General features: G+C 31.5%; 3 protein-coding genes across 4 annotated transcripts; all 3 read right to left on the minus strand.

Moving 5' to 3' along the window:
• Positions 1–2,746: 2,746 nt before the first annotated feature.
• LOC123198193 (eukaryotic translation initiation factor 3 subunit M-like) lies at positions 2,747–6,348 on the minus strand. Its single transcript, XM_044612847.1, has 6 exons — positions 5,898–6,348; positions 4,912–5,062; positions 4,691–4,806; positions 3,581–3,678; positions 3,367–3,436; positions 2,747–2,998 (listed from the first exon to the last, which is right to left on the minus strand). Exons 1-6 carry the CDS (start codon positions 5,997–5,999, stop codon positions 2,909–2,911), a joined length of 627 nt encoding a protein of 208 aa, XP_044468782.1. The 5' UTR covers positions 6,000–6,348; the 3' UTR covers positions 2,747–2,908.
• Positions 6,349–17,703: 11,355 nt separating this feature from the next.
• LOC123198195 (eukaryotic translation initiation factor 3 subunit M-like) lies at positions 17,704–21,460 on the minus strand. The gene is given in 11 exon segments (XM_044612848.1): positions 17,704–17,955; positions 18,324–18,393; positions 18,538–18,635; positions 18,713–18,822; positions 18,928–19,078; positions 19,359–19,497; positions 19,610–19,822; positions 19,898–19,922; positions 19,925–20,035; positions 20,786–20,915; positions 21,262–21,460. Coding segments are annotated over 11 exon segments (1,230 nt in total). The 5' UTR covers positions 21,355–21,460; the 3' UTR covers positions 17,704–17,865.
• A 1,718-nt stretch (positions 21,461–23,178) lies between these two features.
• LOC123198196 (protein SPIRAL1-like 3) lies at positions 23,179–25,314 on the minus strand. 2 transcript variants are annotated; one of them, XM_044612849.1, is made up of 3 exons: positions 25,157–25,314; positions 24,177–24,442; positions 23,179–23,601 (listed from the first exon to the last, which is right to left on the minus strand). In XM_044612849.1, exons 2-3 carry the CDS (start codon positions 24,417–24,419, stop codon positions 23,524–23,526), a joined length of 321 nt encoding a protein of 106 aa, XP_044468784.1. In that variant the 5' UTR covers positions 24,420–24,442; positions 25,157–25,314; the 3' UTR covers positions 23,179–23,523. The 2 variants fall into 2 exon arrangements, with proteins under 2 accessions (XP_044468784.1, XP_044468785.1); XM_044612850.1 differs by having other exon boundaries at positions 25,041–25,293.

Below are 25,314 nucleotides of genomic sequence, written 5' to 3' on the forward strand. Positions count from 1 at the left end.
TAAAGTAATTCAAATCAAGATTTCACAAGTGTGGTAAGATTCAAAGTCAAACTTTCTCTCTGAAAGTTCTAATACTCCACCAACTTATGATTAATTTGGTTAATCATGTCTTAACGTATTATGTATGCTTCAATTAATCACTTTCTCTTTACAAATGTACACAAATTTTAGAAGAAAGATCATTAACCCTTGATCCAAGGGAGTTTAATGAAATGGGCATATATATGATGTTTTTGTGTTAAACTGATTTTCCATTTAAACAAACCTGTAATCCCTGCAGCTTCTTCATTCTGAAAATTTTCACTTCTGATCTAATAGCCTTTGAGTAATTCAAAAAGGGTTTGCTAATATTTTGATTTACTAGTTAATTAAGTAATTATCAGCTTGAATTACAATATTACACTTTTACATATTTATTACCGTTGATCATGGATGAAGATTAAATTAAAAAGAAAAATAATATTATTTGTATGTATTTTTAATATATAATTTTAATATTTTGATTATATATTATTTTATTTTTTATTTAAAATTATTTAATAATATATTATTTGTGTGTCTAATTTATATACTAAAAATATATATAAAATTTAATTGAAAAAATAAAACAATAATGAACATATTATGAAAATTGGGAGGTTTTGTTGTCAATATAATAATCTATATTGGCACTCAATTGGTAAGATTAAAAATTGTTTTCTTTTTTTCTTTTTTTTTAAAGGAAAATCGATAAAATATCAATAAAGAAGAAAATGTTTTTTCTTTTTGTTCTCAGAGTCTCTCCATCGGACAAAATTACTTACCCGAAACAATCCACTCAACGTACACTCTCTTCTTAACCATGCTTAGTGTCTCGTACAAAACCACAAATAAGAAATTGTCCAAATTCTCTCCTTAGCAAAACCAAGTATTATCTATGTCAAAAATATCCTTTGCAGTTTCAAGCCTTTAGTGCAGTCTCCAATGGTTAGAATTTGTTGCCCTTGTGGACTTTGTTATATCAAAGCCACTTCTCTCTATCTGTGTCTTGGTCACAATTTGTATATGAGGGCTAATTTACCCACTGAGTCACTTTACTAATCCGTGTGAACGATTTAGCTTAAAAGACACAAGTCAAACAACTATATATTTTATATATATATATATATATATATATATATATATGGATATATATATGCATAAATAAACAAAAATTACATTAACATAGAAGGCACTTGATGATTCAGGACTAATGAGGACAGGCACGATTTCTATATATGGGGTTACAATGTTCTGGAATCTTTGGAGGGGGATTTTTTTTGGGAAGGCAGCTGTCGTATGGCTTCCGTCGGCCACAGTCAACAACCAGAAGATTAGCAAATCCTGTGCGCTGCGTCACAGGGTCTGTCAATCCAACAGCCAAGCTGCTGGTGGTGGAGGAATCCATTAAGAACCCCATGTCTTGGTCGTGCTGCATCATGGACACGCCCTCACTGAATTGGAGCATAGAGGCGGTGTTGTTGTAGCCATTGTTGCTGAGCTCCACTGCTGATACTGAACAAGTAGACATTGTTATCACTAACAATGTTACTAGTGAGATCCAAGTCATGGCTGCTTTTTTGAATCTGCCTTGTGCAATTCTTCTTGTGTCTTCTGAGAGGCAAGAGCGAAATAAATAATTGTAAAGAATTGACATTACCATCAAAATTTAATATTTTTCAAGAACTTAAAAGACCAATTAATCAATATCAGACAATGACCTCCTTCTTCCGCCAGCCTGGCTGACTACACTGTATCAAAATTAAGATTGAGACACTTTTTCTCGATCTATAAAATAATTTAAAGTATTTTTATAATCTCGATAAAAAGAATAGAAAACAGTGTCATTATTTATTTCCTTTCCACTTCCATCCATTTTCATGGGTCCATGTCTTAATTTTGATGTGACTGGGAGTGGACAAAGAGAGTCACATGTTTTTGGATTATTAGTGCTACATTTGTCATCGTTTACCAACCTTATTCAAATTATCAATTGCCATGAAGATTTTTGTTCTCTGATATTCTGTGACACATTAGTCTCCATCTCCTTTGCTCAACAATGTACATTTCTCCTGGTTTCATTCCCCAAAGACAACACTAAATAATTTTCTAACCACTCAAATTCTCTCACTACAAGGAGAGCTTCAGGTACCACCCAGCTAGAAAATTTAACAGAAGTAGAGAGATCGAGCTCAGGAAGAAGATGGACATGGCGAAAAACTGGATGGGAGGTTTCTGTTTACTGATCCTACTGACAATACTGTTCAACCCAGATCAAGCTATAGCCAGTTCTTCGCTCAAGAGGAATACCAGCAGCACAACCTTCCAGTTTTGCAATGGTTCCATCAAGTTAGAAAGGAAACAAAACTTTAATGTCATTTCCAGATTGTTGAATACTTGATAGCACTACAAAACGCTGAAATGAAAAATTATAGAGCCACAACGTAGCTTTCACTAAGATAATAAAAGAAGGAATGATGCTAGTACTGTGTATAAGCATTGCATAAGGGTTTTAACAAATTTGGAGCTGAAAAGGGCACTAGGATTCCAAAGAGGAAAAACTGAGTCTACAAATTATAAGGTACATCGATTGAGCTAAAGAGATGAGGTTTTAGAGAGACTTGCAATCAGTTTTTTGTATCTGGAGTCCCTGTCTCCAACCCTATTCTGGTTCTGATGAGAAACTGAACTCGCCACAGTTTAAACAACAAAACCGGCGAAGGTAGCATGACAAACAAAATATGATTAACTCATTCTGTCAAAATTTCCAATACACTAAAAATTATCGTTCAACAAATGTAAATTTCAGTATGATACTTCAGCCACAAATGATAGTCCGACCTATCCCTAAATAACAGGGGCTGTAGAAAAACTGACATAAAAAAACTGTCTAGCGTATCATTAAACCTTGCACTCCTTGTGACCCATCTTCAGTTATCTTGTTTGCTTGAATAGTACTGATTACATTTGCAATATTACCCTGGAAATAAGAAGAAGATAAGGAAACAACTTAATTTATATTAAAACAGGTCACTCAAATGAAATTAAAAGAAATATATATAGAAACATCCTAGAGACTTTCCTATCAATTCTTTTGAATACTAACTCAACAAAAGAAAACCAACTCAGTCAAATAAGTTCTGTGAAAGAACATGACAGCTTTGAATTCATATAAAAGTAAATGACAAGTCAAATTCTATTTTGAACATTTAATATTCAAGTCCAAAATATAAGGCAACATAGTTATAAACTATCCTTCTTTCTTCTTAACAATAACAATATTTGAGTGTACATGTAACTGAATGAAAAAAGGTTAAAACATGTAGCATCAATGGTGGGAATTCTTACCCTCCAAGTTGCAAGCTTTGTTCTCAGAGTTTCCCACTGGTGTAGTGAAAAGACACGCTCAGTACACCGGCTGCAGATCAAATAAAAGTTACAATCAAAACAAGGATATCAGCTGTAGTAATTGCTGGAAATTACTGAAATAATCAGTTAGGAATTAAAATAAATCAGTGGTTATTGTTTTAAGTGAGAGAGGGATAACAACAGGACAATCTACCTCACAATCACAACGTCATTCATTTTGTCCATTTTGCAGTCCATCAATTTGGCAGTTATTTCCTTAACCACCCACATTTCCACCTCATCTTCACTGATCTGCAAGAAAGCATACCCAAATATAAGCAACAAAGAAACTACAGCAAATCCATAGAAGCAAAGACAAGCAAGTTTACTCTTAGGGGGTGTTTGGTTCGAGTTATTTAAGATTACTTTGGTAATCTATTTTTTATTTTCTTATTTAGTTTATCAGTAATAAAATATTACAGACATGACAGGTAATATAAGTGGTAATCTGATTACCACCTTCATCTTAGGTATTTAAAAATTATCGAGGTAATCTTGATTTTATTATAATTATTTTATTATTATATTAATTTTTTGAGATAAAAATAAATTTATTTTTAATTAATATGATAAATAATATAAAAAATATTTAAAAATAATTATATTCAAGGACATTTAAGTAAAATTTACTAGTAATCTTTTATTACCTTTAACCAAACACAATAATTATTTATACCTACCAAAATTTATCAAACATAGTAATTATTTATATCGAGTAATTTCTAAGTAATCTATCTTTAGGGTGTGTTTAGTTAAAAATTTTTAAGATTACCTTGGTAATCTATCTTTTATTTCCTTATTTGGTTTGTCAGTAATAAAAGATTACAGTAATCTTCTATTACCAATGCTGACGTGGCAGGTAATATAGGTGGTAATCTGATTACCACCTTTACCTTAGGTATTTAAAGATTACTGGGGTAATCTTGAGTTTATTATAGAAAAATTATTATTTATTAATTTTTTGAGATAAAAATAAATTTATTTTTAATTAATATGATAAATAATATAAAAAATATTTAAAAATAATTATATTCAAGGGCATTTAAGTAAAATAATTTACTAGTAATCTTTTATTACCTTTAATTAAACACAATAATTATTTATACCTATCAAATTTTATCAAACATAATAATTATTTATATTCAGTAATCTTCTAAGTAATCTATCTTCAAGGTAATATTTCTATTTTAGTAATCAAACATTACCCAAACCAAACGCCCCTTAAAATAATTTTTCTATTTTGGTAATAAAACTTTACACAAACCAAACACCCCAGTGTATCCCTGATAAGGGCATAAGGAATTTGGCCAGATCCACCAGAACCAAGATCCACCAATGAGATCAACCTCATCTTTGTTATACAGTCTTCATGAACAAGACCTACAACATGAAGAACATAAATATTTTCACTTTAATTTAGGAGACACTATAACTCATTTAATATCCAATTACAAGAAAATGACACAGTAACAAAGAAATTATTACCATAGCTTTTAAGGAAAGTAGAATTTGCAGTTTGAAATTCCAAATAGGCATCCAGTCTTTGAGTCAGAAAGATCTTAAGAAGCTGATATGCCAATGCATGCTTAGCATCCTTCTTTAATTGCCCTATTGCAGGCATGTCTAACAAATCACACTGCATCGCAACAGAACAAATTAGTCACATAGCGAGAAAACTTTGTTTAGATAAGGCCAACAATAAATGAAGGCACTGCATATATTCATGTAAATTGCAAGAACAAAGAGATGCCCTCAAAACATACAAATTACAGGGTAAGTTGCATGTAAAAAACATTAAAATTCGATAACTACATTTAGTCCATGTAAAAAACAATAAATGAAGGCACTGCATATATTCTGTATATCCAATTTATATACTAAAAATATATATATAATTTAATTGAAAAAATAAAAAAATAATGAACATATTATGAAAATTGGGAGGTTTAGTTGTCAATATAGTAATCTATATTGGCACTCAATTGGTAAGATTAAAAATTGTTTTCTTTTTTTCTTTTTTTAAGGAAAATCGATAAAATATCAATAAAGAAGAAATTGTTTTTTCTTTTTGTTCTCACAGTCTCTCCATCGGACAAAATTACATACCCGAAACAATCCACTCAACGTACACTCTCTTAACCATGCTTACTGTCTCGTACAAAACCACAAATAAGAAATTGTCCAAATTCTCTCCTTAGCAAAACCTATTATCCATGTCAAAAATATCCTTGCAGTTTCAAGCCTTTAGTGCAGTCTCCAATGGTTAGAATTTGTTGCCCTTGTGGACTTTGTTATATCAAAGCCACTTCTCTCTATCTGTGTCTTGGTCACAATTTGCATATGAGGGCTAATTTACCTGCTGAGTCACTTTACTAAATCCGTGTGAACGATTTAGCTTAAAAGACACAAGTCAAACAACTATATATATATATATATATATATATATATATGCATAAATCTACAAAAATTACATTAATATAGAAGCCACTTGATGATTCAGGACTAATGACAGGCACGATTTTTATTCTCACGATATATGTAGCCACAATGTTCTGGAATCTTTCGAGGGGCATTTGATTTGGGAAGGCAGCTGTTGTATGGCTTCCCTCGGCCACAGTTAAAAAACGGCTGATTACGAGATCCTGTGGTCGGCGTCCCAGGGTCTGTAAATCCAACAGCCAAACTGCTGCTGGTGGAGGAATCCATTAAGAACCCCATGTCTTGGTCGTGCTGCATCATGGACACGCCCTCACTGAATTGCAGCAGAGAGGCGGTGTTGTTGTAGCCATTGTTGCTGAGCTCCACTGCTGATACTGAACAAGTAGACATTGTTATCACTAACAATGTTGCTAGTAAGATCCAAGTCATGGCTGCTTTTTTGAATCTGCCTTGTGCAGTTCTGCTTGTGTCTTCCAGAGAGAAGGGGGAAATATATAACCATAATGAATTGAGAATGCAAACATCTGGGTGGTTGTGTCTCAGTTAATGCAGCCTCTCTGGAGACATACCTATCATTTTCCTGGGTAGGTTTGGTTGAAGGTATAAAAATAATATTTTGATAATCTATCTTTTATTATTTATATTATTTTGTTTGATTCATAAATAATAAAAAATTATGAAACTCTTCCTCTAAACAATGACACATCTAAATGAATCGTATAAATTCATCAAATATGGACCTTCTTTGAAATAATAGAAAGAAATAATGATGGTTTAGAGTGAAAATAAGAGGTTGTTAAAGACGAAGATGATGGTCGGAGAGGTGAAAAAAAAAACTCTAGGTTTGGAGGGAGAAGAAAAATATGACTTTTTAAAATTGAAAAACTTCAAGTAAAGGTAAATTTATTAGTTTTTAAAATTAGAGATGGTGAATATAATAAATTATATTATTTTTTAATATTATCATTAAAATTACAATTTTATCTTTATATCTAATCAAAAATTTAAACAAAAATTAAAAAATAAGTTATTATTTGAGTTTTTGAAATTTCACGAATAAAAATTTAACAATTCACTAAACATTGGGTAAAAATAAGTCTTTTGGCCAAAGATAAAAGAAATAAAACTAGGTAGAAACTTTTTTATATAGATTAAATCCATAATTCTTAATTGAATGATATGATTATTTTTTATTATTATTTTTTTAACTTTAAAATGACTTGATCATAGTCACGTTTTATAAATAGGTTACTCGAGTTAAAATATAGCAGGCACTTGATGCAAGACTATTTACAGGGAACATTACGGTTCTTTTTGTACACGGGGCTACAATGATCTTGAATCTTTGGAGGGGAATTTGGTTTCTGAAGGCAGCTGCTGGATGGCTTTCCTCGGCCACAGTTAACAGCCGGATGACTAGGAGATCCTGTGCCAAACGCCAAGGCTTTGTAAATAAAATAGCCAAGCTGCTGCTGCTGATGGGGGAATCCATTAAGAATTCCATGTGTTGGTCGTGCAGCGTCATGGCCCGCCCTCACTGAAATACGGCAGAGAGGCGGTGTTGTTGTAGCCATAATTGCTGCTGATATTGAGCAAGTAGACATTGTTATCACTAACAATGTTGCTAGTGAGATCCTAGTCATGGCTGCCTTTTTTTCTCCCTTCAGCAGTTTTTTTTTTTAAATAATTTAAATCAAGGTTTCACAAACATGGTAAGACTTGAACTCAAACTTTCTCTCTGAAAGTTCTAATACTCTACCAACTTATGGTTAATTTGGTTAATCAAGTCTCAATGTATTGTGTAAGCTCCAATTAATCTCTTCCTCTTTACAAATGTCCACAGATTTTAGAAGAAAGATCATTAAGCCTTGATTCCAGGGAGTTTAATGAAATGGGCATATATATGATGTTTTTGTGTTAAACTGATTTTCCATTTAAACAAACCTGTACTCCCTGCAGCTTCTTCATTCTGAAAAATTTCACTTCTGATAGCCTTTGAGTAATTCAAAAAGGGTTTGTTAATATTTTGATTTACTAGTTAATTAAGTAATTAAAAAAAGGTTTGGATCTTCCCAGTTAACCATAAATAAAGACTCTTTCTTGAACCTTAATTCTTCATACAAGCATGATTCCTCCACTTCAACCACTTACAACTTTGTATAATCTTCTAAAAATTTCCATCAAAATTTAATATTTTTCAAGAACTTAAGACCAACTAATCAATATTAAGATTGAGACATTTATCCTCCATCTATAAAAAAATTTAAAGTATTTTTATAATTTGCACAAAAAGAATAAAAAGCAGTGTCATTATTGATTTCCTTTCCAGTTCCATCCATTTTCATGCGTCTGTGTCTTAATTTTAATGTGATTGGGAGTGGACAAAGAGAGTCACAAGTTTTTGAATTATTAGTGGGCAAAAGCATTATTCCCACCCAAAGTATGTTATTATCTCAAAGTTATCCTCATTAATTTTAAAAATCTCATTTACCCACTCGTGAACGGTTAAAATTAACGGAACTTTAACCCCTTAAAATTTTATCTCGTTCCCCCCCTAACCCCTAAAAACTAACAATTTCTTTTTAGGCTAAGTTTTAAAAAATAGCATTCCCCATTTAGGATTTAGTTTTTAATCCCCGACATTAAATCTGATGTTATCATCGACGACGAAACTTTTCCAACGCATCACCATGCTCAAGTGGTCTCTCTTCCGTCCTCTGGAACGTTGATCGATCAAGATCTGACTTAGAAAGTCGAAGAGCTTCATTGAGAGACGAAGCTATTCAACTTTTCAGGCCAAATCTCAATCGACCAACAATCCAAAGAAGGAAAAAAAGACTGTTGAAGCATGGTGATGCCTTTGAAAAGCTTTGTCGTCGGCGATGACACCAGATTTGACTTCGAGGATTGAAAACTAAACCTTAGGGGGGAATGCTATTTTTTTAAAACTTGACCTAAAGGGAAACAGTTAGTTTTTAGGGGTTAGAGAGGAAAAACTAGATTAAATTTTAATATTATAGATAAAATAACGATTTTACCTTTTAAATCATTAATTTTAACAGTCTATAAGTAAGTAAATGAGATTTTTAAAGTTAACGGATGGAAACTTGAGATATTAGCATACTTTAGGTGGAAAATAGTTCTTTGGCCTTATTAGCGCCACATTTGTTACCAACCTGTTTTGCTGTACATATTGTGATCAAATTTTTTGGTATATAATACATATTTATGAGATATATTTTATAATATAATATAATATAAATAAAAAATAATATATATATAAAATATATTATAATTAATATAATATAATAAATATATTATACGATAAAATATATATTATTGATATAAATCGATATATTAATTAGAAAAAATAATAATATAATAAAAATATGTAAAAAAATTTTTAAATTTTTAAAAGTATTTGTAATATTTTCTAAAATCATAACATATCAATTATATTTTTTATTATTTTATTAATATTTTATTATTTTATATTTTAAAAACAATTTGATATATAATATATAAAATTAAGTATTTTATATATAATATAATATTTAATTCGGTTATCATAATTTTAGGCCAAAAAAATAAAATAAAAAATTATTTATGCGAATACATTTTATTATTTTATAATTTATTTAGATAAATTAAAATTAAAATAATTATTTATTTATTTATTTTAAAATATCTTAATCACATACTGTCGGGCTTTATGAATAAAGTAATTGTCCCAGTTAATGCATCCTTGCTGGAAGACTTACCTGTCATTTTCCTTTTTTAATGTTTTAATAACAGTTTTGGGTCTCAATCATCCCGGCCTGCATCTAGAAACCACACATTCGAATGGCTCTCAGGAAAAATCCATTTTGTATAAAATAATTTGATAAAATGTATATTTAATCTCTGAACAAATATAAATAAAAAGGGATAGATTTAAATTAAATTTGTTCAAACTTGAAAATAAGTTCGATTCGAATAAGCTCAATTCAAATAAATTCAATTTTTGAGCTCAAACTTCAGAGTTAAATTTTTTTTAATTTGAGTTCAAGCTTGAAAAATATTTGATTCATCAAGCTCATAAACTCAAAAAAAATTTATATGAATAAATTAAAACAACATCGTTTTGATTGGTTACATTAAAATAATATTTTTTTAATTATTTTTTCTTAGTTATGTATCAAGTTGAGCTCACAATTTGATTCAGTTTAAACTCAAGTCCAAATCCTTTCAAACGAGTAAAGGTTAACCAACTTGAGGGAAACTTAACAAGCTCAAGCGCAAGCTTAGTTTCCCTCAAACCAAACCAAGCTCGAGTTTGACTCGGCTCAAATCCAACTTCATAAACAATCAGTAGAGACAAACTAAGTGAGAGAGACTTACTCATATTTCTCACAACCTCACCCTTTTCTCTATAACATTGTCAACCCTTTTCCAACTTTATTTCATTTTGTTGTTCAATTATTCCTTTAGGTATCAACCCATTGTTAACCCTTTCTCCGTAACATTTTCAACTTAATGTTTACATTTTTTATGTATGCTCTAATCCCAAATTTATGGGATTAAATTGAATTAGAGGTCTTATAAAAGTGGTGGTTGAAACAAAGAAAGATAAACCATTTTCATTAGTTTATTTGTTAATGAAATCAACATTAATTTTATCGACTGCTACTATTAGTGCAAAGAGAGTATTTTCAATAATGAATTTTGTAAAAAAATCATTTGCAAAATATAATGAGTGATTAATAGTTGAATGGGAGTTTACTTGTGTATATCGTGAAAAATTAATTTGATGATATTGATAATGAAGTTATTATACAATACTTTCAAATAATGAAATTGTATCGAGGACAATTATAGACAAATTAGTTAATAAATGTTTTATTACTACAAAAATTGTGTTTATTTTAATTTAAAATATATTTATGTAATGAATAATGTTATACGTATCCACTTTATATATATACATATACTTGATATGTATCATTGTATAATTAAAAATTACTTTATCTTTAATTCAAAATCATCAATCGCTTGATGACATATATTAAGTGTGTATCCATTTGTAAATGTACGCATAGTTTTATTATTATGTTATTGTAGCCTTGACCCTCCTAAGTTTTATTTCTAGATTTGCCACTACATGTATACATATGATACGTTATTATATAATTAAATGTTATTTTATCTTTAATTTAAAATAATTTATATATTTAATTATGTATTAAAAAATATATTAACATGGATCCTGAGCTCCACTGCTGATACCGAACAAGTAGACATTGTTATCACTAACAATGTTGCTAGTGAGATCCGAGTCATGGCTGCCTTTTTTATCTGTCTTCTGCAGTTCTGCTTGTGTCTTCCAGAGGCAATGGGGAAATAAATAACCATAATGAATTGAGAACGCAGGTATCTGGGTTGTTGTGTCTCAGTTAATGCAGCCTCTCTGAAGACTTACCTATCATTTTCTTAGGTGGGTTTGGCCGAAACTATTTATTATTTATATTATCTTGTTTAATTGATAAGTAATAAAAGATTACAAAACTCTTCATCTAGATGATGATATATCCAAACAAATTATATAAATTCATCAAATCTGGACCTTCCTCAGAATAATAGAAAGAAATGACGATGGTTTAGAGTAAAAGGAAGAGATTGTTGAAGACGAAGATAGTAGTTTCAGAGGTGAAAAAAAAAACTCTAAGTTTGGGGAGGAGGAAAATATGACTTTTCAAAACTGAAAAACTTTAAAATTTTTAGTTTTTAAAAACCGAGGGTGGAGAATATAATAAATTATATTATTTTTTAATATTATTGTTAAAATTACAGTTTTTACCTTTATATTTAATTAAAAATTTAAACAGAATTTAGACGATGAAATACTATTTAAGTTTTCGAAATTTCATAAATAAAAGTTCGAAAATATACTAAAACTTGTATAGAAATAGATCTTTCTGTCAAAGATAAAAGAAATAAAAGTATGTAGTAACTTATTTATATAAATTAAATTTATAATTTGTAATTAGAGGATGTGAGTATTTATTATTATTATTTTTCAACTTTAAAATGACTTACACGTTTAATAAATAAGTTACTCGGATAAATTATAGCAGGCACTTGATGCAAGACTATTTGCAGGGAGCATTACGGTTCTTCTTGTACACCGGCTACAATGTGCTTGAATCTTTGGAGGGGAATTTGGTTTGAGAAGGCAGCTGCTGGATGGCTTTCCTCAGCCACAGTTAACAGCCGGATGACTAGGAGATCCTGTGCCAAACGTTAAAGGCTTTGTAAATAAAATAGTCAAGCTGCTGCTGCTGATGGGGGGAATCCATTAAGAATTCCATGTGTTGGTCGTGCAGCGTCATGGCCGTGCCCTCACTGAAATGCAGCAGAGAGGCGGTGTTGTTGTAGCCATAATTGCTGATACTGAACAAGTAGACGTTGTTATCACTAATAATGTTGCTAGTGAGATCCTTGTCATGGCTGCCTTTTTTTCTGCTTTCTGCAGTTGTTTTTTTTTTTAAGTGATTCAAATCAAGATTTCACAAGTGTGACAAAGCCCGAATTCAAGTTTTCTCCTTAAAAGTTCTAATACTTCACCCGTTTGAGAAAATTAAGTTTAGCTAATCAAGTTTTAATATATTGTGTATGCTCCAATTAATCTCTCTTTCTCTTTACAAATGTCCACAGATTTTAAAAGAAAGGTCATTACCCTTGATTCAAGGGAGTTTAATGAAATGGGCATATATATAATGTTTTTGTGTTAAACTGATTTTCCATTTAAACAAACCTGTAATCCCTGCAGCTTCTTCATTCTGAAAAATTTCACTTCTGATCTGATAGCCTTTGAGTAATTGAAAAAGGGTTTTCCCAGTTAACCATAAATAAAGACTCTTTCTTGAACCTTAATTCTTCGAGAACTTAAACCAACTTAATTCTTCATACAAGCATGGTTCCTCCATTTCAGCCACTTACAACTATGTATAATGTATTAAAAATTATCATCAAAATTTAATATTTTTTGAGGACTTAAACCAACTAATCAACATTAAGAGTGGGAGACTTATCCCCAGTCTATAAAATAATTTAAAGTAATTCTATAATTTGCATAAGAAGAATAAAAAGCAGTGTCATTATTGATTCCTTTCCACGTCCATTCATTTTCATGGGCCCATGTCCTAATTTTGATGTGATTGGGAGTGGACAAAGAGAGTCACATGTTATTGGATTATTAGTGATACTGTTCAACCCAGATCAAGCTATAGCCAGTTCTTCACCCTAGAGCAACACCAGCAGCACTGCCTTCCAGTTTCGCAACGGTGCCATCGAAGATTGCCTGATTGCAGACGACCAAAACGTTGAGTCGGAACAAGCAGCGACAACTCTAAACATAGCAGCAGCTTTACAGCCTTCTAGTCTAGTAGTTAACTGCGGGAGAGGTAAAAGCTACACATCATGCCTTTCTGATCCAGGGCATCCTACAATACTTGAACGTTGTCGTAGACTGCATCTCAGTATGAATCGTGCATGTCCCTCGTTTGTGGTTAATTTGGTTGATTAAGTCTAGTTAATCAAGTTTTAATGTATTGTGTATGCTCTAATTAATGTCTTTCTCTTAATAATCTATTTCTCTTTACATATGTCTACAGATTTTAGAAGAAGATCATTTACCCTTGATTCCATGAAATTTAATGATGTTTTTGTGTTAATCCCTGCAGCTTCTTCATTACGAAAAATTTCACTTCTCATAGCATTTGAGTAATTCTAAAAGGGTTTGTTAATATTTTGGATATACAAATTAATTAAGTAATTAAAATAAGGTTTGGATCTTCTCCGTTAACCATAAATAAAGACTCTCTGTAAAGCAGGCTTCCTCCATTGTTCCAACGATGTATCTCTTAAAATTTACTATCAAAATTCAATATTTTTCAAGAACTTAAGACCAACTAATCAATGTCAGGCAAAAACCTCCTTCCTGCACATGCATGATCGGTTGGATTATGTTAAGATTAAAACACTTATCTTTAATCTATAAGGCAGTTTAGAATTTTATTTTTTATTTTTATACTTTAATTTAATAAAGCCGGAGTCTTCACAAATTGTTTCTACTCACTGATGTTGTCTCTGGCACCGACACTCTCTATTAAAAACTATAATTAAATAAAAAATAGTGTCATGACTGATTGCCTTTGAATTTCCATCCACTTTCATGGGTCCCTCCCTGTCTTAATTTTGATGTGATTGGGAGTGGAGAAAGAGAGTCACATGTTTTTGAATTATAACTGTTACAGCTGCCATCTATCATTTACCAACCCTCTCATTCCATATAATTATAGTTGTTTTATGTTATATGAAATAATATTTTATAATATAATTAATTAGATATAATAAATATATTATATGGTATAATATATATTATTAATATAAATTAATATATTTTTAAAAAAATAATAATATAATAATGATATATATAAAAATTTTAAAATATTTATGATATTTTTAAAAATAATAATATATTTATTATGTCTTATTATTTTATTTTTTAAAAATTGTATTATATAATACGATAATTAATATATAATATATAAAATTAAAAATAATATATAAATATATATGATATATTATTATATAATTATATATTATATTATTTTTAATTTAAAATAATTTAATATTATTTCTATATTTTATTATGTATTAAAAAATATATACACATGAATCTTGAGCTCTATTGCTAATACTGAACAAGCAGACATTGTTATAACTATGTATAGTCTCTTAAAAATTACCATCAAAATTTAATATTTCTCACGAACTTAAGCCAACTAATCAATATCATCAAGATTGAGACACTTATTCTCAGCCTCAAAAATAATTTAAAGTATTTTTATAATTCGCATAAAAAGAATAAAAAGCAGTGTCATTATTGATTTCCTTTCCACTTCCATCCATTTTCACGGGTCCATGTCTTAATTTTGATGTGATTGGGAGTGGACAAATATATTACACTTTTATATATTTATTACCGTTTATCATGGGTGAAGATTAAATTAAAAAAAAAAATTATATGTATATAGTTTTAATATTTAGATTATATATTATTATATGATTTGATATTATTTTATTTTTAATTTAAAATTATTTAATCACTTAATAATATATTATTTATGTGTCTAATTTATATATTAAATATATATAATTTAATTGGAAGGTTTAATTGTCAATATAATAATCTATATTGGCACCCAATTGGTAAGTTAGAAAAATTGTTTTCTTTGTTTTTTTCTGAAGGAGAATCGATAAAATATCAATAAAGAAGAAATTGTTGTTTCTTTTTGTTCTCACAGTCTCTCCATCGGACAAAATTACATACCCGAAACAATCCACCCAACGTACACTCTCTTAACCATGCTTAGTGTCTCGTACAAAACCAGTAATGAGAAATCGTCCAAATTCTCTCCTTAGCAAAACCAAGTATTGCGTATGTTAAAAATATCCTTGCGGTTTCAAGCCTTTAGTGCAGTCTCCAATGGTTAGAATTTGTTGCCCTTGTGGACTTTGTTATATCAAAGCCACTTCTCTCCATCTGTGTCTTGTACATGAGGGCTAATTCACCTACTGAGTCACTTGACTAATCTGTGCGAACAATTTAGCTTAAAAGACACAAGTCAACCAACTCTATATATATATTCATATATATGAATAAATAAATAAAAATTACATTAATATAGAAGGCACTTGATGATTCAGGACTAATCACAGGCACGATTAAGATTCTCCTTATATATGGGGTTACAATGTTCTGGAATCTTTGGAGGGGGATTTGGTTTGGGAAGGCAGACGATGTATGGCTTCCCTTCTGCCTTCCCTCGGTCACAGTTAACAGCCGGCTGATTAGGAGATCCTGTGGTCTGCGTCACAGGCTCTTTAAATTCAATAGCCAAGCTGCTGCTGGTGGAGGAATCCATTAAGAACCCCATGTCTGGGTCGTGCTGCATCATGGACACGCCCTCACTGAATTGCAGCAGAGAGGCGGTGTTGTTGTAGCGATTGTTGCTGAGCTCCACTGCTGACACTGAACAAGTAGACACTGTTATCACTAACAATGTTGCTAGCGCGATCCAAGTCATGGCTGCCTTTTGTATCTGTCTTCTGCAGTTCTGCTTGTGTCTTCCAGAGGCAAGGGGGAAATAAATAACCATAATGAATTGAGAATGCAAGTATCTGGGTTGTTGTGTCTCAGTTTATGGAGCCTCTCTAAAGACTTACCTATCATTTTCTTGGGTGGGTTTGGTTGATGATTGTTATTATTTATACTATCTTGTTTGGTTTATAAGTAATAAAATATTAGGAAATTTTTTGTTTAGACAATGACACATCTAAACGAATCGTATAGATTCATCGAATCTAGACCTTTCTCAGAATAATAAAAAGAAATGACGATGGTTTAGAGTAAAAAGAAGAAGTTGTTGAAGACGGAGATAATAATTAGAGAGGTGAAAAAAAAACTTTAGATTTGGGAAGGAGGAAAATATTAGTTTTCAAAACTGAAAAATTTTAAATAAAGATAAAGTTTTTAGTTTTTAGAAACAACAGGTGGAAAATATAATAAATTATATTATCTTTTAGTATTATTGTTAAAATGATAATTTTATTTTTATATTTTATTATTTAAAATTTAAATAATGAAATACTATTTGAGTTTTCGAAAATTTTCATAAATAAAAGTTTAAAATATACTAAAAATTGGATAGAAATAAATCTTTTGGCCAAAAATAAAAGAAATAAAAATACGTAATAACTTATTTATATAAATTAAATTTATATTTCGTAATTGGATAATATGATTATTTTTTATTATTATTTTTTAACCTTAAAATGACTTAGTCATGTTCATAAAAGGAATAATTTAAAGTATTTTTATAATTTGCATAAAAAGAATAAAAAGCAGTGTCATTATTGATTTCCTTTCCTCTTCCATCCATTTTCATGGGTCCTGTCCAAATTTTGATGTGATTGGGAGTGGACAAAGAGAGTTACATGTTATTGGAATATTAGTGCTACATTCGTCAAATCATTTACCAACCTTCTTACTCAAATTATCAATTGCCATAAAGATTTTTGTTCTCTGATATTCTGTGACACATTAGTCCCCATCCCTTCTCTCAACAATGTACATTTCTTCTGGTTTGATCCCCAGAGACAACCACCGAATAATTTTCTAACCACTCAAATTCTCTCACTATAAGGAGAACTTCAGGTACCACTCAGCTAGAAAACTTCACAAAATTAGAGAGATCGAGCTCAGGAAGAAGATGGACATGGCGAAATACTTGATGGGAGGTTTCTGTTTAATGATCCTAGTGACAATACTGTTCAACCCAGATCAAGCTATAGCCAGTTCTTCGCTCAAGAGGAATACCAGCAGCACATCCTCCCAGTTTTGCAATGGTTCCATCAAGTTAGAAAGGAAATAAAACTTTAATGTCATTTCCAGATTGTTGAATACTTGATAGCACTACAAAACGCTGAAATGAAAAATTATAGAGCCACAAAGTGGCTTCCACTAAGATAATAAAAGAAGAAATGATGCTAGTACTGTGTGTAAGCATTGCATATGGGTTTTAACAATTTTGGGGCTCAAAAGGGCACTAGGATTCCAAAGGGGAAAAATTGAGTCTAAAAATTATAAGGTACATCAACTGAGCTAAAGAAATGAGGTCTTAGAGAGATTTGCAATCAATTTTTTGTATCTGGAGCCCGTCTCCAACCCCTATCCGGTTCTGATAAGAAACTGAACTTGCCACAGTTTGAACAACAAAACCGGCGAAGGTAGCATGACAAACAAAATATGATTAACTCATTCTGTCAAAATTTCCAATACACTAAAAATTATCGTTCAACAAATGTAAATTTCAGTATGATACTTCAGCCACAAATGATAGTCTGACCTATCCCTAAATAACAGGGGCTGCTGAAAAACTGACATAAAAAAACTGTCTAGCGAATCATTAAACCTTGCACTCCTTGTGACCCATCTTCAGTTATCTTGTTTGCTTGAATAGTACTGATTACATTTGCAATATTACCCTGGAAATAAGAAGAAGATAAGGAAACAACTTAATTTATATTAAAACAGGTCACTCAAATGAAATTAAAAGAAATATATATAGAAACATCCTAGAGACTTTCCTATCAATTCTTTTGAATACTAACTCAACAAAAGAAAACCAACTCAGTCAAATAAGTTCTGTGAAAGAACATGACAGCTTTGAATTCATATAAAAGTAAATGACAAGTCAAATTCTATTTTGAACATTTAATATTCAAGTCCAAAATATGAGGCAACATAGTTATAAACTATCCGTTTTTCTTCCTAACAATAACAATATTTGAGTGTACATGTAACTGAATGAAAAAAGGTTAAAACATGTAGCATCAATGGTGGGAATTCTTACCCTCCAAGTTGCAAGCTTTGTTCTCAGAGTTTCCCACTGGTGTAGTGAAAAGACACGCTCAGTACACCGGCTGCAGATCAAATAAAAGTTACAATCAATACAAGGATATTAGCTGTAGTAATTGCTGGAAATTACTGAAATAATCAGTTAGGAATTAAAATGAATCAGTGGTAATTGTTTTAAGTGAGAAAGGGATAACAACAGGACAATCTACCTCACAATCACAACTTGATTCATTTGGTCCATTTTGCAGTCCATCAATTTGGCAGTTATTGCCTTAACCACCCACATTTCCACCTCATCTTCACTGATCTGCAATAAAGCATGCCCAAATATAAGCAACAAAGAAACTACATCAAATCCATAGAAGCAAAGGCAAGCAAGTTTACTCTTAGGGTATCCCTGATAAGGGCATAAGGAATTTGGCCAGATCCACCAGAACCAAGATCCACCAATGACATCAACCTCATCTTTGTTATACAGTCTTCATGAACAAGACCTACAACATGAAGAACATAAATATTTTCACTTTAATTTAGGAGACACTATAGCTCATTTAATATCCAATTACAAGAAAATGACACAGTAACAAAGAAATTATTACCATAGCTTTTAAGTAAAGTAGAATTTGCAGTTTGAAATTCCAAATAGGCATCCAGTCTCTGAGTCAGAAAGATCTTAAGAAGCTGATATACCACAGCATGCTTAGCATCCTTCTCTAATTGCCCTATCGCAGGCATGTCTAACAAATCGCACTGCATTGCAACAGAACAAATTAGTCACATAGCAAGAAAATTTTGTTTAGATAAGGCCAACAATAAATGAAGACACTGCATATATTCATGCAAATCGCAAGAACAAAGAGATGCCCTCAAAACATACAAATTACAGGATAAATTGCATGTAAAAAACATTAAAATTTGATAACTACATTTAGTCCATGGCCACGAAAAAATCAATTTAATTGCACTTTATAATTGTGAAGAAATTATCAGGCCATTCATTTTAGAAATTCAGTGAGCCCTTCATAATTACCTGAAACATGTCAGGTGCCTTTACAAATTCTATAATTGTGCGCGCAGCTTCCTCCTTGGCTTCACCCATCGTATAAGCATCTTCACCAGAGAAAGTTGCTAAATACTTGGTCAGAAACTTGAAAGAATCCTTGGATGAGCTGGAATAACAAAGAAGCAATAGTACAATTACAAAGCAGATAACCAAATCAACGTATATACATAATGACATTAACCAAAAAAAAAAATCTAACTTTACACCTTGTTAAATACCTTTTATTTTCTTTGAGTACATTAGCGATGCCAAGAAAGAGTTCTCTTTTGTCCTTGACATCAATATTCCATTCCTTTAAGAAGTCATCTATCTTTTTGAAAGAAGGTGTTATATGTTCAGAGACTTTCCCACTCAACGCCAAATTCAGGGCTTTCATGTATACAAAAAACCGGCTGTATGGATTCTCCAGCAGATTGTAAAGGTTGAACAAGCTGGCAAAAAGAAATTGCCAAACATAAGACAATAATTTTGGCAATGGATAAGGAAAATTACACTCATGACATTACATCTTTAAGCGCAATGCTGGCTTTCATTTGGTTGTTGAATAATTTTCCCAGATATAAGTTTTGCCATCTCATGTACTTCATCCAGACTTTCAGGTTTTGTGACAAGATTACAGATAACAGTGAAGATGCACTCAATATCTGCCAGAAAAAAACAGCAAAGGTATTTACACAAAGAAAAACTACAATGAATGCTATAAAGAACAAGAATGTCATATATATATATATATATATGAAAAATTTAAATGTATAAGGCATACATGTCTATTCCAAGTTGGTCATAAGTGCTAGCAAAAATGCAGCACAAAAATACCTTTTTTCTTGAGAACCATGGATAAATTTATTATAATCATATCCTATGTTTCCACACTTACTGTTACTAAGATTCCATATACGGGAAACTATTTTGTAAACTTATAAAAAACCAGCAAAGGGGCAACGGCAGCAGAAACAAACACAAGTCATCCAACTCAATTTTTTAACATAAAGTTAGTTAGGCAAACGAAACAATTCCAGATACAAAGCTATAAGGAGTCACCCAGAGTCACCACCAGAATAGTATTTGCAACATCAAAAGCCACACTTTGCCATTACAAATTTGCATTCTGTAGTTGAAGGAATTTAATCCACAAAATCCAGGCATTTAAGTTTAAACCATATAAATATCATGAATCCTGATCACATTTAGCTACTAATTCCTTGAAATTAATAACAAATAGACATTCCTAAGCTTTAATAAGAAAGATAAAAAGTATCCTTAGTGAATAAGCTGAATTCAAGAAGGTTGGCGCTTCACTCAGCAAAAAGCATAAAAGCATGGCCCATAACTCAAGTTATCAGTTAGCTTTGTATGTAATACATTCAATATGCACATGCAAAAGAATTCCTTACCTTTGTCAGAGACCTTTGTGAACATCAAGTCAGCCGAAGTGAGCATTAGAGATGCCAAATCCAACCATCGCCCCCTCACCATACTCTCTTGAGCTTCCAAACAGAGCCTACTAACTTGTTCTTCAGCAGCCTGAGAATCAGCCACCAAAACATATTCACACATGATACTTAACACGCCATGACCAAAAAAAAGAAAAAAAAAACATCACTTCACATTCAATTCAGAAAAAATTAAAGCTTTAATTTTTACAACTTTCTTATATTCATTCCTAAATCTTGTCATCCACCAAAACTTAGCAAATTAAAAAATTAAAAAAATAATTACCAAGCACCAAAGCCTAACAAAAAAGGGGACCTTTTTATGAAACAAATCCATTCAAAATAAAGTGACAAATACCCAGATGGAGATTTGCACTAAGAACTCTAAAATCAAATTCCCAGATCTTTAATAAAGTGAAAAACGCAAACAACCATACCTCGGGACCGGCGTCAGCCCAGGCGAGTTCGGAGGTGAAGCGGACGACAGCGAGAGCCGGATCTTCTTCGGAAGTTGGTACGACGGTCGTCATTGTTGGATGATGAAGAAGCCCTCTGCAAAGGCGAATTCGCAACGATGGAGTACCTTGTTGTGGCAGCCGGGCCGAGTGTCTAAGAGTAAAACCCTAAATAGATATGTTTTTGTGTAGCAGGCGTAAAATGTTTAGTTTAAGTTATACTGTAGACCGTAATAACGGTCTATTTTTCTCCTATTTATATATATTAATAACCACTTTTAAATATTTATATAAATAAAATATTGTTTTTTAATTTAAAATAATTTAATCCTCGACGTAAAGTAATTTTAGTTTTATTGGTAATAATATTGCCCAATATTATTTTTTGGTTATAGGTTAACTCATGTTAGGATATAGTTTTTTGATATATTAATTAAAATAGACAAAATTTTTTTCACGTAAACGTTTTTAGGCAAACGTACAGTAGTTTTACTTTTATAAGTAAATTTTTTTGCAACTCAAAAATATCCTCCCAGCCTGTAGGTGTCGTACAGGGTGCGTAGGCGCGGGATACGTGAGTGGAATGCTCGGGATGCATGCAGGCTGCGCGCATCCCACACACTGCATGCACTCTTCATATAATATAATATTTATATATAAATAAATATATATATATTATATATAATATAATATATATATAATTATTATTTATATATTTAATAATAATAAATATAATATATATAAGAAAGGATGCGTGCACTGTGCACACTTTGTTTATATATATATATATATAAAAATTATTTTTAATAATATATAATAATATTTAATATATATATTTATTATTTTTTAAATATTATATATATTATTTATATTATAAATGCGCAGTGCGTGCACTCTCGCACTCTGTATATATATGAGGGTATTCTGCACGGTATGCACACTCTGCACGCATTCATACGTACCGCGCACTCTGCACGCACCCACACACTTAAACATCAATACACATACTTGAAATTACAAATAAATTTACTTATAAAAGTAAAATGACTATAGGTTTGCCTAAAAAGGTTTAAACGAAAATTTTTTTACCTATTTTAATTAATATCCTTAAGTGATAGCATCATAGTTTCAAGAATAAATATAAATTGACATTGAGATTTTAATTTCATTTTATTTTTTAATTTAAATAGGAGTATAATTGAATTTAGGATAAGGGTAGATTCCAACTATATCAATCTTGAGTAAAAAGTCAGCTTAAATATAATTTGAATTTAGAATAATTAATTCGAGATTAAACTTGACTTATTTGATTGGTAAACAATATCATCGGATAAGAAAAAAAATCGTTGAAGAAGAAAAAAAATCTTCAAAAAAGAAAAATACTCATTGATGAGATGAGTTATGATACACAACATTGATAAAACATTGATCTCAAGCTGATATTTCTCCAACTCAAACTTATTCAAATCAAATACTAATTCAAACTTGATCAGTTCAAATCATGTCCACTCTTGATTAATACATATTAGACATGTGACTCAACCGAGACATTCATTTTTTAGCATAATAAAAAATTAAAAATAATTCAAAAATTAGAAATATATATAATACAACAGGTCGACTCACAAAACAAACGAATTGATTCACCCACAAAAGCATGAGCCAAAGGACCTTGGACCATGACCCAAATCTTGCAATCCTAGAGGACCGAGGCATAGCCAAGCCTCTAGACACACAGCCCGTGCCAAATTAGGCCCGTTGTCATGTCTAGTACAAATTTTATCAATCGATGTTAATTCGAAATTCCAATAAATATGGCACAAAATAATGTTTTCTTTTGTACCAAATTACTGCATTTTCATCCAGTAGCATAAGGATACATTCAAGATTACTTCATAAAATACTAAAAGCTCTTTCAGATCATATAAATACACTTTGGTTTACAGTGTCATTTGCAAGCCAAACAACAGAGTATATTAGTAGAGACTAGAACAAAGACTAGCCATTAGACACAAACCATTCAAAGAATTATTGCATTTGCACACATGTAACATAAAAAATCCATGACTCAAAACTATGCCAATGATAACAACTCCCACCAAGCTCACACAATACACTGCACAAAGATGACTCCAGCACAGCCATAAACCAAGGATTGGAATGATACTAAACTACGAATATTACGTGTCAATGCTGAGCAAACGATGCAACCCATCAATTTTTTATGGCTACGGACCAAAATAATCAGTTCCCACCACCAAAGAGGTACCCTAAGGAAGATCCACCACCAGGGGCAGCATGAACTTTGGTTGTTGGACGATCCTGCACCCATGCATATCAACTGTTCAATGAGTAAAATGATCGACAAGTGTAAACAAGATTCTTTGCAATCAAATCGCTCAGTATATTGTTCAAAATGTGAAATAACGCCTAGTCATTAGTGTAACCATTAACCTGAAAAACTAGGAAGAAAAGCCATCTCATATAGGGAAAGATGGTTGAAGTCTATTTTGATCATAAGCCAGCCCCATCATGGAAAGATGGCATACTAGAAAATTTACTATTCTGATACCAGTTCCAGGAAGTAAAATGATGTAACATGGAGAATCAAATCATCTAAACACTGGTTAAAGCGAGCCATATCCAGATATATTTTCAATGAGATATCAGGAGTGCATGTAACTGTAATTTTCTAAAAGCTCTACCAGAACTTCAGCAAATTTTTAGTTTCGATACATCCAAGTTGTTTCTGTCTGATGGATCAAGTAAGAAAATCTTATTTTCATGCTTACGACCAACATTCATTATAGGAAACTCATGACACTGAATGTTTCAGGAAAAAGACTTCATGTTGTAGCTTAAATCAGCCTTAAGCAATGAATTGACTAGAGCCATACAGTGAGAAAGTTGCCACAGTTCTGCCCTTCGGATCGAAAATAGTTGTTTTTAGGATTTCCATGAATGCCTGCCGGAATCTGCTTGTCAGTTGGTTGTGAAGCAACAGAGGGCTTCTTAGAAGGCATATCATTTGCAGTCTGAGCATGATTCTTAGGATCTTGGGCAGCATAGGTGGCCTCTCCACCACCAAACAGGTAACCTAGAGAGCTCTGTCCACCACCAGCACTGACTCCACGACCCATTTTTACTGGTTGCTTCCTCTTTTCTACAAATAACACTTAAATCAGCACAGAATTTCAATGATAAACTGACTGAAGCTTCAAAATTTATGCATGAGAAAAACAAAAGTGACAACAGAAAAGCCAATGTTGACATAAAACACATAGCCATCAAATGCACAAGCAACAAAAACAAAAACTATATGCAATCTCACTTATTTCTTCTTCGAAGATGAGTTCAAATCTGAAATTACCAGATGTAGCTCTAAATTGAGAACCAGGCAGTAACATTGAATGCAAATCTGAAAGATGACCTAACCATCTTTTTACCATGGATGAATATACAATTCATGCATCCAAATGCATTCACAGAACATAAATGCTATTCAATTCAAACAAAAAACAAACAAAACCCTAATGATTAAAGACAACTTCAGCAGCTAGAATCAACCAAATCCATCTTAGCTTAACAATTCTGCATAACATTCTGTGCTCTATTCATATCTTCCCCAACAAGAACAAATTAAAAGCAATCCCTCTTGCATTATCTCCAATACTCAATCACAATCCCCAAAATGACCTCTTTCTGATAGTTTAAAAGCAAATAAAACTAGACTAGATCCAACAGACCAACATGTTATATACCAGAAATTGCAAAACAAGCTTCAGAAATAAAATCCCAGATCCCAAAACATCAAATGAGCATCATATGCTAAAATGGAGATGGAAATCTGAAGCTGAGAAAAAGAAGATTGCGTTACCTTTATGTTTAGGAGGTTAAAATTGGAAGCAAAGTTCAAATGAGGAGCTCAGAAAAGGCAAATGGGGTGGGGCTTATATATTAAATAGGAGGGAAATTAGTTAAATTAATATAACTAAGAAGATATAATCATAGAGTCTGAGTTTGACGTGGTCAATG

The sequence above is a fragment of the Mangifera indica genome, chromosome 15 (assembly GCF_011075055.1).
Source record: "Mangifera indica cultivar Alphonso chromosome 15, CATAS_Mindica_2.1, whole genome shotgun sequence".
Classification (NCBI taxonomy): domain Eukaryota; kingdom Viridiplantae; phylum Streptophyta; class Magnoliopsida; order Sapindales; family Anacardiaceae; genus Mangifera; species Mangifera indica.